This window comes from Schistocerca gregaria, chromosome X (assembly GCF_023897955.1).
Source record: "Schistocerca gregaria isolate iqSchGreg1 chromosome X, iqSchGreg1.2, whole genome shotgun sequence".
NCBI lineage: Eukaryota > Metazoa > Arthropoda > Insecta > Orthoptera > Acrididae > Schistocerca > Schistocerca gregaria.
The window spans coordinates 37,345,723-37,365,071 of NC_064931.1; the positions used below are offsets into that span (position 1 = coordinate 37,345,723).

Here is a 19,349-nt window from a genome sequence, read left to right on the forward strand (position 1 = left end):
GTGGGGTCTGACTGTGATACGGTCAAATGGAAAGAGAGGAGGGGGGGGGGGAAGGGGGGGGGGGGTACCCCAGGGATCAGTGTTGGCGCCATCCCTGTTCCTTATTTATATAAATGATATGCCCTCTAGTATTATGGGTAACTCAAAATATTTCTGTTTGCTGATGACGCTAGCTTGGTATTAAAGAATGTTGTGCAACATTTGCTCGGTTTCAAATAGTGCAGTTCATGGCCTAAGTTCATGACTTTTAGAAAATAAACTAATGCTAAATCACAGTAAGACTCAGTTTTTACAGTTTCTAACACACAAAACCTGACATTTTAATTTCACAGAATGGGCATATGATTAGTGAAACTGAACAGTTCAAATTTCTAGGTGTTTAGATAGATAGTAAACTGTAGTAGAAAGCCCAAATTTAGGATCTGTCATTTCTTGTTAACCATATTAGCTTATTCCCAAGAACAAGCAGCTTTCACTGTCAATACTTGGCAGAAATCAAACCTACATTTGGATCGGACTTCCTTAACTTCTGTGTAGAAAGGTGTGCAGTATACTACTGCATTTATTTTGAAGCAGCTACCACTTTAATACAAAAATATTGGCAGTATTCCATGTGCTTTCAAATCAAAACTTAAGAGTTTCCTCATGAGTCACTACTCCTATTCTGTCGAGGAGTTCCTTGAAAAATTAAGCTGATTCTTGTTGTATTGTTGATTGTGTTTACTTAAATTTATGGACTGATACGTTTTTGGGTTCATAAACATTTTATTTTTATCTGTTATTACTTTTATGTCATAATTTCATGTGCTGACCTTGGAGATTTGCTCTCAATTTGGTCCTATGGAACTTGACATGTAAATAAATAATTAAAAAAAAACCATCTCTGTCAAATAACAACAGTAAAAATGGGCACTGAATCATTCCCTAAACTACAAGCCTACAAACAACATCTATCAGAAACCAAAATAAAAGATAATTCAAAAGAACTAGCAAAAGAAAACCAGGATGAAGTGTATAAGGAAATGAATGTGAATATGAAATTCCCTAAATTCTCCACATTATTTAAATTGGACTTTGAAAAGGCATTTTCCAGAAGTAGGTATGTCTGTATCAACACCTCACAAGAACATATCGATAACAGCAGGTATTAAGTAGTCCTCCCAAACACTTAAATACCTCAGTTCCATGAAAAAGAGTTGCAATATTTCAGAATTCTTAAATTTCTATCATAGGTACAAAAACATCTATAGGAAGGTGCTGATTGCTGCAAAAAAGCCATTTAATGATGAAATAATATATAATGCAGAGAATAAAAGCAAAGCAGTCTGGGATGTTACAAAAAAGGAAACAGGGAGAGGCAAATGAATGCAAAATAATATACTGCTGAGGGAGGGGGATAAGGTAATAAATGAGCCACAACACTTAGCAAACTTTGTAAATGAATATTTTTCAAGTATTGCAGAGAAGTTACAGCAAAACAACTATAAAGCCTGTAAATAATGCTGCATAAATACAATGATATTACCTCCAATCACAGAGAATAAAGTTGATAAAACTGTTCAAAAACTAAAAAATAAGAAGTCAGTAGGTGTAGATGAAGTACCAATGTGTGTACTAAAGCAATGCATAGAAATTATACAAGGTCGCTTAACAAATATAATAAATGAATCCTTCACATCAGGGACATTTCCAGAGCAGTTAAAACAGGCAAGAGTTTTACCTTTCCTTGAGAAAGATAATTCAGAAGACACAGAAAGTTATCGGCCCATTTTCCTGCTGTCACCATTCTCAAAAATAATAGAAGCAACTATGAAAGAAAGATTAATGCGTTATCTGAATAAATACAATCTTTTACGCAAATCACAGTTTGGTTTCTAAAGTGGCAAAAATACGGAGTCAGCCATAGCAGAATTCTCAAGAGTTGTATTTGATGCTCTTGACAAAGATGAGTGTGTCACAGACATATTTTTGGATCTTTCTAAGGCCTTTGATACAGTCACACATGATTCTACTTAATAAACTAGAAACATTAGGAATAAGAGGCGTAGCTAATGACTGGTTTTGATCATACCTAGCAGATAGGGTACAAAGAATAGAGATAACACATACACCAAATATAGATCTAAGCATTTGGTAAAACACTTATCAGAACCAAAATATATTAATATAGGTGTTCCACAAGGTAGCATATTAGGACCAATACCATTCCTGATATACATCAATGACTTTCGCAGGTGTTACTCATGGTGAAAAAATTCTCTTTACTGAAGGCAGCAATATTGTAGTCACTGACAAAACAAGAGAACTCCTTGCGGAGCAAGCAATTGTAACTCTCAAGGAATTTTATGATTGGTTAATAAGCAACAGAGCGGCATTGAACATAAAGAAAAATAAAGCCATGAATTTCAGTTTGAAGTGAGAATATGACGATGTTAAATGTAGATGGCACCTCCATAGACTGTGTAACAAATGCAAAATTTCTAGGAGTGAATATTGAGTCTCAGTTGAAGTGGCGTGATCACACAAAGATACTTGCCAACAGAATGTCATCAGCATGCTATGCCCTTACAATCCTATCATAAGTGTGTAACATGCAGTGTCTTTTAGTTACACACTATTCAAATGTACACTCAATTCTTAGCTATGGCATTCTTTTTTGGGGAACAATTGCACAAAATATGAACACAATTTTCAAACTCCAGAAAAGAGCCATAAGAATAATAACCAAAAACAGTAGTTGAGCCCATTGTAAAGATTTGTTCAAGAAACTGGGGACTTTAACTGCTCCGTGTGAATACATTTACCAGTCAGTTGCACACATCAAAAATAACAGAAACAAGAGTTAGACTCAACTTACATTTACCAAGGAAAAATAAATATAAAACTCAAAACAGCATTTTCTACCAAGGAATAAAACTGTACAATAAATTAGCAAAAGTGATTAAGGAAATTACAAAAATACACTTTTTTAAAAAGGCAGCTAAAAAGTAACTGTTATGCAATACATTTTGTACATTGAAGGATTACTCTGATAAAGCAGAGTAGGGATTTCGTAAAAAAATATTATATACAAATAAATGATGATAATGATTATAAGACATCCTACATTCCACATAACACCTTTGCACTGTTTTTTTTTTTTTCCTTTTCTACAAAAACATACCCCTAAGCTATGCATAGCACAATACTAACACCTCTTCCTCTTTCTCTTTCTGAACTCAACAAATGGGAAGCTGCAGTACAGAAAATTGCCCAGTGTGTGTGTGTGTGTGTGTGTGTGTGTGTGTGTGTGTGTGTGTGTGCGCGCGCGCGCGCGAGTCAAGTGTTGTGAAACAGTGTGTGTAAAAACTGACAATGAGATATGAGTGAACAGTGTGGAATTACATTATTTGATAAGTTATTTGTAAAAAAATGTATTGTATACCAGGAGTAAATGTAATGATCGTCTAACTAGAATTCATAAATGTATGTGTACACAAATTAGCTTACATTTAAATTCGTCTAAACTTGTAAATACTTTGACATGTCCTATATCCTAATAAAAAGAAATCTAAGAATGAATAAAACAGCAGCAGCTGCTGCTACTGCTGCTGCTGCTGCTACTACTACTACTACTACTACTACTACTACTACTACTACTACTACTACTTTCAACTGAGGAATAGTTTTCTCCTTGGTAAAAAGATTGGCACATAAAAAACAGTCAATTTACACGAACTGTAGCTATGATTGAAAAGATGCTTTTGAACAGAGAGAGATGTGTAATAAACGACGACAGTGTGCTGTGGTTGCAAGTTTTCATACTTTTCCCCTATGGTGTCCATTTTATTTTCATTAAAAAGAAAAACAAGACATTGGGTTGGTTAAGGAGAAAAACAGGATAGAGGTTGTGTTACCAAAATGTAGTGAACATAGAAGACTACTTTTGTATCACACAGTCTGATGATCCCAAACAACTTTTTACAATTATTCTGCTGTCACTGTACTTTTCACTTTTGGGTATTTAATCAAGAACACCATTTTTTTTTTTGACATTTCATGATAAAAGTCAGAACACAATACCTCATTAAAGAGTATTTTGACAATGAGAAAGGCTTTCACTTTACCGAACTTTATTTTTGCCTGAGCACAGTTACCTGGAATTTACACCTTTTCCCCTATGTTTGAGTTACATGGTACTGTTACAGCTCTATTTTCTTTGTGAAGAATCAAAGATTTTTCATTTCCACAGCAACAGCCTGAGCATTGAGAGAAACATGCCAACTGCTTAACAAACAGAAAAGTGAAAAGGTCAGCCACGTGGTATTGTTTTCTCAGTGATGATGTACAGCTGCTGATATGAAATTCAGCCATAACCAACTCACAATAGATGCCTTACATCTACAAAACTATTTGGAAAAAAACTCTGAATCCTACCTCTCATTAGTAAAGCAGGTTACTGATGGTACTCAATTCAATGTAAGAATAAAGACCAGCAATACTACAGCAAGACTCTCATACTCCACTTAGCAAACAAAACTGAACAATGTGTGGCAAGTAGTTTTACCTATAACCTGCCAAGACAGGTGGTGGTGGTGGTGGTGGTGGTGGTGGTGGTGGTGGTGGTGGTTGTTGTTGTTTTAGGGCTTTCAACAGCATGGTTATCAGCACCCTTCCTGAATATACATAGTTTGTTAAGCAGCAGAGAGCAATATTTGCACAAGAAAAGTCTTAAATTTACAAGGATTACATGGCAGAAGCCACAAGAGCACTGGTTTGGATAACAAACAGTGAAAAGATGAAAGAATACTGCAGTAGAAGGAAAGAGCAAATGTGAAAGAACTGAAATTGTCATGTTGTGCCTTGCTGGTTAAAACAGATTGTGGTGGGGATTGTGGCACTTGCAAAGTAAACATTGCTTTGTTAAATGAAAATTTGCTGGATGAACAACACAAATTTTTCTCCAGGTACATATGGACAGCTGACAACTAATATAAAAAAAAGAGAGGGATGAGATGGAATCAGCCACTCAGATATTGAAGTCATGATGAGAGTTAGAGAGCTATGGAACTAAGTCAGATTTTGGTTATTTCTGAAACAATGCGGTGATCAGATAAATAAGTTTTCTTTCTATAACTCAGCTTTTAAAAAAAATCAATTTTACACTAAGATTTAGTAGGTTTAGGAGCACACAAATATCATGTACACAAAGAAGTATCCATGAAATATTACTAAAATATAAATTTTCAGTTTTTTATGTTATGTTAGTGATTTCTTGTGTTGGGAAACACAATTACTGAAATACAGCTAACAATACTCCTCCATCATTACATCTAATGTATTACATTCCCTCATGTAAATTAAGGTTTTACTCACACTGTATGGGCAACTGTAAGTTGTCATCACGAGCAACACCAGTGACAACTCTAGCCTCAGTGGCCGAGGTACTTGGCACTGAAGTGTCTGGGCTACTGCACTCCCCCGGCACCATGCGACGGAGACCGGGAGGTGGAGCACCACCCTCTCCTGGGATCATTCTGTGCAGACCAGGTGGAGGTGTAGGAGTTTCTTCTGATAACTGTCCAGTTTCCAAGTACTGATCACGATCTGGCCCAGGTGCTCTCGATCCAGAGACTGGAGCCACTTCTTGATTCTCAGGACTGTAGTAAGTGCCATGTGGTTGTTGTCCGTGACCCCAAGTCGAGGGGGCGCGTGCTGCAGCATCCTGTCAGAAATATTTATCTTAGCATTGCTAATAACAAATGTTCAGACATGAAACTGCAGAAAAGGGACTGGTGATACTTTTAAGTATAACTAACACTCAAGTGAGAGATAAGCGTGTGTTTTATCTAAAAACAGAACAGCTACTACAATAAACACTTCTGAACATCATTATGTATTGCACCTAAAGAAGTTTGCCATTACTCAGACTGAAATATCTTTTTTTATATTCTTCACTGTTGTACACTTTAGGCTGTGTAGCCATTTTCTAGTGTGTGCTACAACCCGTCAAATGAGCATATTTGGGTTATAGTCAAAACTTACACTAGTCAACATTACCAAAATCCAGTGGAATGGCCAGAGTTTAAAATAATCAGTGTGAGACCAAGTGTCTCTTGAACAGCTGTGGTGTAATGTACCATCTGCACATACGAGAGCCTTAAGAGGGATACTAAACAATTACCTGAAAAGGTATCTGAATGTGAAATTGAATCTTATTTGGCAAAACAAGATCCAGCCACAGGAAGATACCATGCATCACAGCCAGCAGAAGTGAGGTGGCATCAAGACACACTTAGGATAGGGAGATCATCTATGGTACTTTGGAATGACTAGCTCCTGTCTGAAAGGAGCAGCAAGAAGAAATATCTAAAATTGCAGATGTTACCCGAAACACTTTACAAGAATGAGTTAAACATGCTATGTTACATAAAGTGTAGACAAGAAACAATGCATTGCTTGCAAAAAGATCACTTACAAAAAAATCAAAGCAGCATGTAACTTTTATGGGGAAACAAACAGTCCCGCGACAGTGCAACAAGCAAGCTGATACCGAGACAAAGACAACCATCACAATATATTTCACATCACAGTAACTAAACACAAGGAAGTGATTGCTATAGAACAAGACCACATGTGGTATGTAACGACAGGTGGTGCATCGAAGAACCGGCAGCATGTGACATGGAGAACAAGAGCATAACATACTGTGGGCTGATACCTAGATTCCAATGATAGTTTCCTTTCAGAATTAGATTTAATTTGAAACTCTTGTAACATAATAAGTAGTTGTTCACAGAATGTCTCCGAACAGTACTGTCACAGTGGCTTTCTTTAGATCAGTGTACAATAAGAATTACTATCTACCCAGCCCTCATCAACTAAAAGGCATTGGTATGAAGGTGTAGTTATGCTTTTATAGCATGACATCTCTCTTAAGACTTGGAGTTCATATCCTCTAATGTGGGACAATGACGACATTTATGCATATAAAAAAAATGGCTCACTATGTCACAATTCACACAAGGATGCAAAACAAATTATCCTTCAACACAATTATGTCCTGCCATGACGAGCATGTCAAAGAGGTCAATACGCTGAGGAAAGCATCAGAATAACTGAATGATCAGTGAGATTATCAGCATTAAATCAACTGAACACACATGGAATTCTCTAGGCCAATGCCTACTTGGCTTGTCAATCTACACGAACCTTACAGAAACTGCTTGAGCAGCAATGAATATAAGTGTCAACTGGAATACACTGCTGGAAATGGAAAAAAGAACACATTGACACCGGTGTTTCAGACCCACCATACTTGCTCCGGACACTGCGAGAGGGCTGAACAAGCAATGATCACACGCACGGTACAGCGGACACACCAGGAACCGCGGTGTTGGCCGTTGAATGGCGCTAGCTGCGCAGCATTTGTGCACCGCCGCCGTCAGTGTCAGCCAGTTTGCCATGGAATACGGAGCTCCATCGCAGTCTTTAACACTGGTAGCATGCCGCGACAGCGTGGACGTGAACAGTATGTGCAGTTGACGGACTTTGAGCGACGGCGTATAGTGGGCATGCGGGAGGCCGGGTGGACGTACCGCCGAATTGCTCAACACGTGGGGCGTGGGTCTCCACAGTACATCGATGTTGTCGCCAGTGGTCGGCAGAAGGTGCACGTGCCCGTCGACCTGTGACCGGACCGCAGCGACGCACGGATGCACGCCAAGACCGTAGGATCCTACGCAGTGCCGTAGGGGACCGCACCGCCACTTCCCAGCAAATTAGGGACACTGTTGCTCCTGGGGTATCGGCGAGGACCATTCGCAACCGTCTCCATGAAGCTGGGCTACGGTCCCGCACACCGTTAGGCCGTCTTCCGCTCACACCCCAACATCGTGCAGCCCGCCTCCAGTGGTGTCGCGACAGGCGTGAATGGAGGAACGAATGGAGACGTGTCGTCTTCAGCGATGAGAGTCGCTTCTGCCTTGGTGCCAATGATGGTCGTATGCGTGTTTGGCGCCGTGCAGGTGAGCGCCACAATCAGGACTGCATACGACCGAGGCACACAGGGCCAACACCCGGCATCATGGTGTGGGGAGCGATCTCCTACACTGGCCGTACACCTCTGATGATCGTCGAGGGGACACTGAATAGTGCACGGTACATCCAAACCGTCATCGAACCCATCGTTCTACCATTCCTAGACCGGCAAGGGAACTTGCTGTTCCAACAGGACAATGCACGTCCGCATGTATCCCGTGCCACCCAACGTGCTCTAGAAGGTGTAAGTCAACTACCCTGGCCAGCAAGATCTCCGGATCTGTCCCCCATTGAGGCATGTTTGGGACTGGATGAAGCGTCGTCTCACGCGGTCTGCACGTCCAGCACGAACGCTGGTCCAACTGAGGCGCCAGGTGGAAATGGCATGGCAAGCCGTTCCACAGGACTACATCCAGCATATCTACGATCGTCTCCATGGGAGAATAGCAGCCTGCATTGCTGCGAAAGGTGGATATACACTGTACTAGTGCCGACATTGTGCATGCTCTGTTGCCTGTGTATGTGCCTGTGGTTCTGTCAGTGTGATCATGTGATGTATCTGACCCCAGGAATGTGTCAATAAAGTTTCCCCTTCCTGGGACAATGAATTCACGGTGTTCTTATTTCAATTTCCAGGAGTGTAGTTTCTTCAACTACCAGGAATGTGTCGCAGCTAACAATGATCACATTTCTTATTAGAATGTGATTAAAATATTTTGTTACATTTATACTGTTAACTCTTTGCTATCAGGTTCAATTTGACCCCAGTATCTTCATCAATACAATGTGTATCTAAAATGGTAACTTAGTTGTCCACCAAAATGGGTAATTTCTCTTTGTATACCCTGATTCCAACTAGTTAATTTAAGGCATGTATTACGTTACTTGACAGTTAAGAACTCTAATGATTAAAATTCATTTGGATAATTTGTGTACAACTAAACATGGTTAGTCAGAAATTTTCAAATAATTCAGTAAACCTCTCAGGGGAAAAAAAGGGGGTGTGCTTATTTCACAAGTAATGTCACATGACAGACACTGTCACTACCTACAGGATCTTTCCTTGTGCAGTTACAAGAACATAGCTGTTCAGTACAGCATCTTTGCACACAGGTCCCCCGTTTCCTCAAGTTCCTCTTAACACCTCAATGCTGATAAATGTAGAGAAATAATGAATGATATTTAGCATATCATTCTATATTTCTTTTCAATCTCCTTAATTACTAGTCCAGATAAATTGTGATTTTTGCCTGGAAAGTTTCGGAGATGGTGTCAATTTTTTTTTATTTCTGTCTTTTAGGGTACCGATTACAATTTCAAACTTTGTCAATTCAGATTTTCAAAATAAATATTTAAAAAATTTCAAAAATTTTAGTTTTTCTGAGTTTTTGCTCCCAACTTTAGAATGGTGCATCTGTCAAGCGCAATCATTCTATACAAAATTACGAGAGATTAAATTCTCTACAATTTGGATCTTAATGTATTTTTGGCCAATTGATCATTGTGCAGCAAGTGCTCATGGAAATAACAGTAGTCAGTGATCTGTCACTTAGATCTGAAAATTCTAATTTTTATCACCACTTACATTATTTATGCAATGAAAGATACTTTGTCTTACCGAACCACTTATTTTACTGGTTTGAGTTCCAATGCATTATTACAAAAATAAATAAATGAAATTTTCTGAAAGGTAATGAAGTGGTGGAAGTTGTACACAAGTTAGATGCAAATAACATTATTTGTTACATATAAAAGATGGATGATGTAACAGAAGATTAATATTTAAATCAAAGTTGTTCATGTTTTTTATTCTTGAGGCAGCCTAGAAAATCTAGTCCTCTCCTCGCCTGCAAAAGGCATGACTGTTGGCAAACATTTCTTTCATGTCACCTCCTTTCATTTTAAAACCTAGTTATTCTATGAAAGGTTTAAAAGATGGTATCTACAGAGTCTTATGAAATTTGGAATTTCAGCATTTACTTGTGAATTTTCATATACAACAGCTGATCATATATTACTGCACATTTTCTAATGTAATTCTTCAGTCTCTTCCACTGCCTATAACAAAGCTGTGAAGGTGGTTTTATAGTAAATAGGAGAAGTGTTTATAAATGGCTGGCAACCTAAAAATATTATTTCATAAAAGATATCTTGAGCAGCTTTCTCCAAAAACCCTTTTAACCTCAGAGCTTGTTACACCTTTGATTTTACTATAAACCCACAAGAAAAGGGAATAAGAAGTACTGAACACTAATAAATATTAAGATGATCTTTTATCTTAATTGCAGGTCATCTGATATCATCATTGTGATCAAAATGTTGTAGCTGAAAAGCTTGACAAGTTTCCACACATTGTGCTGATGGTATTTCTTTTACTCGACGAATATTCTGATTTGGAACCAATACACAACTTGGGGTGATACCCATCACATGAAATGTGTTGTACCCATCAAGTAACTGAGTATTAAAATACGTATTGTCATAAATAAATTCAAAGAAATGTTGCTCATGAACTATAAAGGATAGATTCTTGATGGCTGATACTCAAAGCATAAAGCTTCACTGGAAGTTGTACGAAATTTCAACACGATAAGTATCTTCTGGGGGTCTTTTTCTCGTCCTCCTCCTTCTAATAAGTAATGAGAAACCTATCTGCAATGGCCAAAGAAATGAGTTTGGTCTTACATCACTCATTAATCTAGTGTGCAATAGTGGTTGACATTTCTTTCTTTGTCAATGTGCCCAAAATTTTTCTAAGGCAAAAGTATCACTCAAAGTGCAGGGAGTATCAGGAACAAGCTCCTGGTGTCCTTTCAGAAAATAGTCTAGTGATTGGTATAGTGCATTAGTGAAGTCATGGAACTATGTCAGTTACAATTTCAGTTGCCCTCTTAATTGTTTAAAGACATCCTTCTAACTCTGAAGAAGATTTCTTCTGGTACGAAGACTTGCTGAATTCTCTTTACATATGTAGTAATCAAATTCTCATCGAGACATTGTTTCTGACATTTTTTGAGAACTGTTCCTGACATTTTTCACCTAGAAGACTAAGACTTAGAAAGCAGTGCTTTCCATATCATTATTCAAATGTGTGATTGTTCTAAGATTACATTATCAGGATCAAAATGTTAAAGAATTTAGTACTGCTTAGTTAGTGACGAATAACGTTACTCGAAAATTGTCTTCCCAAATTATAAGCAAAACATCAGTAAAAAATTGATTTTTTTCTCTTTCTCATTTTTTAAATTATATCTGGGGAAAAAATCAAGGAGGCAAATTTGAAATTCATAGTTAGTCTCCCAAAAACCATAAAGGAGCAAAATTTTTACAATCTCATCAAAACTTTCCAACCAGACCCCTTTCTGATCACTAAATGACTTGTTTCTTATCAGCACAGTTTCTAGCTCTACAGCTATACTCTACAAGCAATGTAGAGCAACAAGTAGATTCCATATTCCTAGAATTCTAGAAAGCATTTTCACATGGTGTCTCACAACGGACTACTAATGAAGGTCTGAGTGTACAGAACTGGTTCCCAGATATAATTGTGGCTTAAAGGCTTTTCACATACTAGAACTCAGTATATTGTCCTTGACAGAAAGTGTTCATCACAGACATGAGAATCATCAACAGTGCTCCAGGGAAGTGTGATAGGACTGCTCTGTTCTCCATATACATAAATGATCTTGCGGATAGGTTGAGCAGCAATCTGCAGCTGTTTGCTGACGATGCTGCAGTATACAGGTGGTCGAGTGACTGTATGGGGATACGAGATAGACTCAGACACAATTTCTAGTTGGCGTCACAAATGGCAGCTCGACCTAAATGTAGAAAAGGTACATTAATGCTGATGAGTAGGAAAAATAATCATGTGATTTTTAAATACAGCATTAGTGGTGCTGCTCATCACGGCCACATCAATTAAATATCTAAGTGTAACACAGCAAGGTGATATAAAATGGAATGAGCGTGTACGGACAGTACAGAAGTCTAGCTCGTCAGTAAAGGAAACTGTGTACAGAACATTACTGCAACCTATTTTTCAGTGCCACTCAAGTGTTCGGGATCCTCACTAGCTCAAATTAAAGGAAGACATCGAAATTATTCTGAGGTGTGCTGGTAGGTTTGTTACCAGTAGGTTAGGTTCGATCAACACGAGAGTATTACAGCAATGTTTTGTGATCTCGATCTCAAATGGGAATCACCAGAGGAAAGAAAATGTTCTATTCACAAAACACTACTGAGAAAATTTAGAGATCATCATTTGAAGTAGACTGCAAAACAATTCTGCTGCAGCCAAAATACATTTCACACAAGGAACACAAAGATAAGAGAAATTACGGCTCATACAGAAGCATATAGGCATTTTTCCCATGTTCAAAGTGGAACAGGAAAGGCAATGACTAGCAGTGGTACAGTGTACCCTCCACAATACACCACACACAGTCTCTTGTATAGTACATATGTAGATGTACGTCACAGTGTGCGGCTGAGGGTACTTCTAGTAGCCCCTTTCCTGTTCCGTGCACAAATGGTGCACAGGAAGAACAACTGGCGTCAAGCATTTGTACAAAACTTAAATATCTTCAATTTTTTCTCTCTTATTCATTACACGATACGTACACTCCTGGAAATTGAAATAAGAACACCGTGAATTCATTGTCCCAGGAAGGGGAAACTTTATTGACACATTCCTGGGGTCAGATACATCACATGATCACACTGACAGAACCACAGGCACATAGACACAGGCTACAGAGCATGCACAATGTCGGCACTAGTACAGTGTATATCCACATTTCGCAGCAATGCAGGCTGCTATTCTCCCATGGAGACGATCGTAGAGATGCTGGATGTAGTCCTGTGGAACGGCTTGCCATGCCATTTCCACCTGGCGCCTCAGTTGGACCAGCGTTCGTGCTGGACTTGCAGACCGCGTGAGACGACGCTTCATCCAGTCCCAAACATGCTCAATGGGGGACAGATCCGGAGATCTTGCTGGCCAGGGTAGTTGACTTACACCTTCTAGGGCACGTTGGGTGGCACGGGATACATGCGGACGTGCATTGTCCTGTTGGAACAGCAAGTTCCCTTGCCGGTCTAGGAATGGTAGAACGATGGGTTCGATGACGGTTTGGATGTACCGTGCACTATTCAGTGTCCCCTCGACAATCATCAGAGGTGTACGGCCAGTGTAGGAGATCGCTCGCCACACCATGATGCCGGGTGTTGGCCCTGTGTGCCTTGGTCGTATGCGGTCCTGATTGTGGCGCTCACCTGCACGGCGCCAAACACGCATACGACCATCATTGGCACCAAGGCAGAAGCGACTCTCATCACTAAAGACGACACGTCTCCGTTCGTCCCTCCATTCACGCCTGTCGCGACACCACTGGAGGCGGGCTGCACGATGTTGGGGCGTGAGCGGAAGACGGCCTAACGGTGTGCGGGACCGTAGCCCAGCTTCATGGAGACGGTTGCGAATGGTCCTCGCCGGTACCCCAGGAGCAACAGTGTCCCTAATTTGCTGGGAAGTGGCGGTGCGGTCCCCTACGGCACTGCGTAGGATCCTACGGTCTTGGCGTGCATCCGTGCGTCGCTGCGGTCCGGTCCCAGGTCGACGGGCACGTGCACCTTCCGCCGACCACTGGCGACAACATCGATGTACTGTGGAGACCTCACGCCCCACGTGTTGAGCAATTCGGCGGTACGTCCACCCGGCCTCCCACATGCCCACAATACGCCCTCGTTCAAAGTCCGTCAACTGCACATACGGTTCACGTCCACGCTGTCGCGGCATGCTACCAGTGTTAAAGACTGCGATGGAGCTCCGTATGCCACGGCAAACTGGCTGACACTGACGGCGGCGGTGCACAAATGCTGCGCAGCTAGCGCCATTCGACGGCCAACACCGCGGTTCCTGGTGTGTCCGCTGTGCCGTGTGTGTGATCATTGCTTGTACAGCCCTCTCGCAGTGTCCGGAGCAAGTATGGTGGGTCTGACACACCGGTGTCAATGTGTTCTTTTTTCCATTTCCAGGAGTGTATATGGGAGGAAGGAATAAGTCGCTCGACTCTTTTTGGAACATCTACTATAGGAAGTTTAAAAGGAGACCTCTCTGTGATGCACACCTCTCTGGAGCTGATGAGCATCTTCACAACATTTTTGCGCCTATTAGACTAAACTGCGACCCACATCATTCCTCTCTGTCTCCTCGCTTAATCCACAGACAAATTGATCTGAGACTTATGAGCAAGACTACAGAATCAGTTGACCAAGTGTTTGGAAAGCTGCTTATTATGATGGTGAATTACATTTCCTTAAGATTCTCAGCCAAGCACCTGATTTTCTTATAACTAAATTCACGCGGATGGATACTCCAGAATTTTTTTTTTACAGCTGTCAGTATTTCTTGGGATTTATGTCAATAGTGAAATATAGCTGCCTATTTATGTGCAAAACTTTACATTTATTTACACTGAGGGCCAACCGCCAATCCTTGCAACAAACAAGTGTCGATCCTCAATGGATCTTCCTAAATTTTGGTACAATTTCCTAGCATTTTAACTTATCTACTTTTTTATCTCACACTTTAAATCTGTTGAAATTGATTTCTCACACTTTAAATTTGTTGAAATTGATGTGCTGAATCCTATTTGCTACAACATCCTGAATCCTGGCACAAAACTGGTTTGAAATTCAATAAACTTGAATTTTGTTCAGTAAGCAACAGTGCAAAACTGTACTGAATGCCTTCTGGAAACAAAGGAACACAGCATCAATTTGGGCACCATTATCTACACCCCACTGGACCGATGGATAAACAGACACAGCAGAGTTTAACAAGATTTTTGTTTGCAGAATCCCTGATAATTCCTACATACGAGATTTTCATTCTCACAAGGCAACATCCCCATCGCACCCCCCTCAGATTTAGTTATAAGTTGGCACAATGGATAAGCCTTGAAAAACTGAACACAGATCAATCGAGAAAACAGGAAGAAGTTGTATGGAACTATGAAAAAATAAGTAAAATATACAATTTGAGTAGTCCGTACGCAAGATAGGCAACATCAAGGAGAATTCCCTCCAGTGAAAAGTTTAATTTCTTATTTTCAGTTTATGTGACAAACTCTTATGTTTCCATCACTTTTTTGGGAGTGATTATCACATCCACAAGAAAACCTAAATAGAGCAAGTAGAAGAATCTTTTTACCCATTCGCCCAAGATTACAAGTTAGGTGGGTCGACAACATATTCCTGTCATGTGACGCACATGCCGTCACCAGACGTGTTTTCCTGTGGAAGAATCGGTTGACCCATGACCCTGCGATCAAATGTTTTCAGTTCCCATTGGAGAGGCACGTCCTTTCGTCTACTAATTGCATGGTTTTGCGGTGCGGTCGCAAAACACATACACTAACTTATTACAGTGAACAGAGACGTCAATGAACGAATGGACAGATCATAACTTTGCGAAAATAAGAAATTAAACTTTTAAATCGACAGCAGACTTGAACCAAGGACCTCTCGTTCCGCAGCTGCTCACACTAACCACGGGACCACGGCACTCTTGAGCTCACACTGTCCTTGATATTGCCTATCTTGCGCATGGACTACTCAGTTAGTATATTTTGCTTATTTTTTCATAGTTCCACACAACTTCTTCCTGTTTTCTCGATTGATCTGTGTTCAGTTTTTCAAGGCCTATCCACTGTGCCAACTTATAACTAAATCTGACGGGGGTGCGATGGGGAGGTTCCCTTGTCAGAAAGGTCCTAACTCACAAGCAAAACGTGTTCCACTGTTTTCCATAGACTGACATCAGCAACATAGTCCTATAATGAATACATGTCTCTGACAACACGTCTTGAAAAGGTTTCAGTGTGCACCTTTTCCCAGCGGCTGAAAACCCTCTGATACTCCAGCATCTTAAGATAGACAGCTGCTAAAAGGGGAGCAAATTCTTTCATATAATCGGGTACAAAATTGTATAGGAATATCGTTAGGTCCAGTTGCTTTTCTTCTGCTAAGTGATTTTAACTGAGTTTCTAATATGCATTCACTTAACTTCACATCTGCAATTTTGGAATTGCGGTGATAATTGATTGGAGGAACCCCATACAAATATTCTGCAGTAAAACTGTTTCAGGAAATGGAATTCATTATATTGGTTCTCCCTGTGTCTTCTTCCATTTTGGTGCCAGAATAATCACCGATCAACTATATTGATGGTTTTGTTCTGTATACTGACTTAATGCACCTGCTCATTACCACACTAATGAGCAGGTGCATTAAGTCAGTGTACAGAACAAAACAATCAATGGATTCTGCAGTGTGCTAGCTTGTAACACAGTAAATTGAGCCAGGCCCACATTGGATCTGCATGGAACTTCACCAATTATGGCTTGTAAAATGGACAGCCTCAGTGCGGATTTTATGAGGTTTACCACACTTCTTTAGGCAAATACTTAGAAAATACAATAAACAACAAGTTAAAATACGATCAATCAGAGACCACAGTTTACGGAATTCACAGTCAAGTGGCAGGAATTCACAGGCAAATGGCACACACACAACTTTTCTCCATTAAGCAACCAATGACTGTGGTAATAGGATGGGCATCCGGTTACATTAAATAAAATATGCGTGCATGCATGAAGGAACACTGCATCAAATTTTACAGACACTCCACTAACGTATTTCATGCCAAAACCAAGACAGTCTGACAAGAAAAGTAAATAAATCTCTCCCCATGTGAGACTCACACAACTGTGCGAGCACTATTGGAAGCAGACAGGGGGACATATGGAAGTTTGGATCTGTCCATGAAATGTGCTGGGACAGCCAAAGCAGTTAAGGTGACCACTCCCAGAAAGCATGCACGAAACACGGGTTTGGGTCCCAGTCCACCACAAATTTTCATTTGTTTTTAGTAAATTGTTCTGCTGCATTGATTTCACAAAATTTTATTCCATTTTTACCACGGGCACATCTATCCCTCAATAAAGGATTATGATATATTTACTTCATTTGGATTTCAGTCTTCAAATGTCAACTATATTTGAATAGTGATTAGAGAACAGCTGGCCTGTTATCAGTCAGTAATTACCCCATGTTCACATATTTCTGTATTCTCATAAGCATATAAGCATGCACGGAAAAGGCAAATGCAATCAACACACACACACACACACACACACACACACACAGACAGAGAGAGAGAGAGAGAGAGAGAGAGAGAGAGAGAGAGAGAGAGTGTGTGTGTGTGTGTGTGTGTGTGTGTGTGTGTGTGTGTGTGTGTGTGTGCGTGCGTGCACATAGGATAAGAATGGGAATGTGCGTACAATCCTGTGAGAGTAAGACATAGAAACTGCAACTGATGAGGAAAAAGATCAATTACTAGCACCAAAGCATCAAAACTGGATACACACCTGTCCAACTGGTACAGTGTGAAGTCTTGGCATGGGAGACACCGATTTCCGTTCTAGGACAGACTGTTGCATTTCCACAAAATCTGGACGTTCTTTGTTATCAGGCACTGTCTCAAGATTGACAGTGTCCTCTGCGTCATCTACAGTTCTTCTAGTCCTGACAGCAAGACTTTTTGGATCAGTCTTACCATTTGCTTCTGAAGAACCTGCAGGTAATGTATAGCCTCTGTTTGTGGCAGCATCAACTGTTGGTTTTGACTGATATGCATTATGATGTTTGCGGTTCAGTGCTTTATTTGCAGAATACGGATTAGTCTTCGAACCTACATTTTGTGAGACAGTTGTAACTGTCCCTTCAACATTTCCATATACTGTCCGTGATTGGAAGTCTGTTTCAGGAGGTACTATTTCCACATTCTCAACATCCCCATTGCCTTGAGTGCAGTTTACATCAGATATATCTAAAACATTTGTACCAATACTTGCAGGTGCATGACAGTCTGTCTCAATCCTATTTTCATTTGCCTCCAAGTTAACAGTAGCCAAATCTGAATCAATCTGAACAATGTCCTCTTGCTTATTATCTACTGAATTAGTATCTGAAAAACTCTTACTTCTTTCTGGCTCTAGCACAGACACAATCTTGGTTTCATCTTGAGCCAATAAAGAGGCAACATGTTCCTTTGCTTCTGCAATACTGTTTGAATTATCCTTAGAGCTTTCTCCTGTGTCTGTAATATCAGCAGGAACACTGGAATCTCTGGGCTGTATAAGACCTTCTACTCTCTGGTTGTGAACACACTCATCTGCTACTTGTACATTTGCAGAGCTGCTACCATCACACTGCTGCACATCATTTGCACACACTGTATGTTTCACACTATCTGCCATTGCTGCAACATTTTCTAAATCATTTGCCTGTGGCATAGCTTCTTTAAGGTCTTGCATTTGTGTACTCCTTACTGCAACTGAATCATTACATTCACCATTTCTAATATCATTACTAATGACGTCACTCGGTTGGTCTTTTCCTCCCACATCTGTAGTCCAGCTAGATTGGCCAGAAACACTTTCTTTGTAATGGTTGTCTACAGATGACATACTATCCGGTAATTCGCTCCGCCAAATATCTGTCACTTTATCTGTACCTAACACACCTTGATGTACACTAGTAATTTGATCAGTTCTTGCATAATCTGATTTTTCTGTAACACGTGTCACATTATGATCTGTGTTGTTAACATTTGTGTCTACAAATGTATTTTTTATATCTGTATCACTTAAAGAAGGTGTAACACTAGAGAAATTCGTGCCAGTACTATTATCACCACTTGTGACACTAGCAGTGCTAGGTGTTTGCTCTGCATGATAAGTACTTGCATTGTTCTTCAGATTTTCACTCCTGTTATTCACTTGAGCCAATGACTGGGACGTATCACTGAATGAACTTGTTAGTGATAAAGCAGATGCATTTGAGGCATTACTGTCAACTTGTGTCAAACTACTTTGATACATTGATGCTCCTTCAACAGACCAATTCCAAGTATGATCTGGATTACTGTTATTGTTGCCAGGACTGCTGCTATTGCCCCTATTATTGTTCTGTGGTTCTATATAATTAGAGGAGTCATCCCAGCCCCAGTTCCAAGGATCTTGATTGGCATCTCTGGAAAACAATATAGCATACATCAAAATGCAAAATGTCAAGATAGTACACAGAGTTACATACACATAAAAAGTGTTATCATATTAAGTCATTTACTATTTTGTAAATTCATAATGGAAAATATTAGCAAATTGAAAACACATTCTAAGATTTTCTTCTTGCAGAAAACATTCTACTATCTGTGTAAGTAACACAATACACTCTCAAACAATCATTTTCTCCAAATCAAC

At 40.0% G+C, this 19,349-nt stretch overlaps 1 protein-coding gene across 4 annotated transcripts in view; it reads right to left on the reverse strand.

Moving 5' to 3' along the window:
- LOC126298662 (protein transport protein Sec16A-like) overlaps positions 1-19,349 on the reverse strand; it is a 218,653-nt gene that overhangs the window by 171,299 nt on the left and 28,005 nt on the right. For all 4 annotated transcript variants that reach the window (XM_049990088.1, XM_049990087.1, XM_049990085.1 and 1 more), the window contains exons 4-5: positions 17,454-19,119; positions 5,356-5,704 (exon numbers count right to left, since the gene is read on the reverse strand). In XM_049990088.1, coding sequence (XP_049846045.1) covers positions 5,356-5,704; positions 17,454-19,119 — 2,015 coding nt within the window. The remainder of the gene's footprint in view (positions 1-5,355; positions 5,705-17,453; positions 19,120-19,349) is intronic.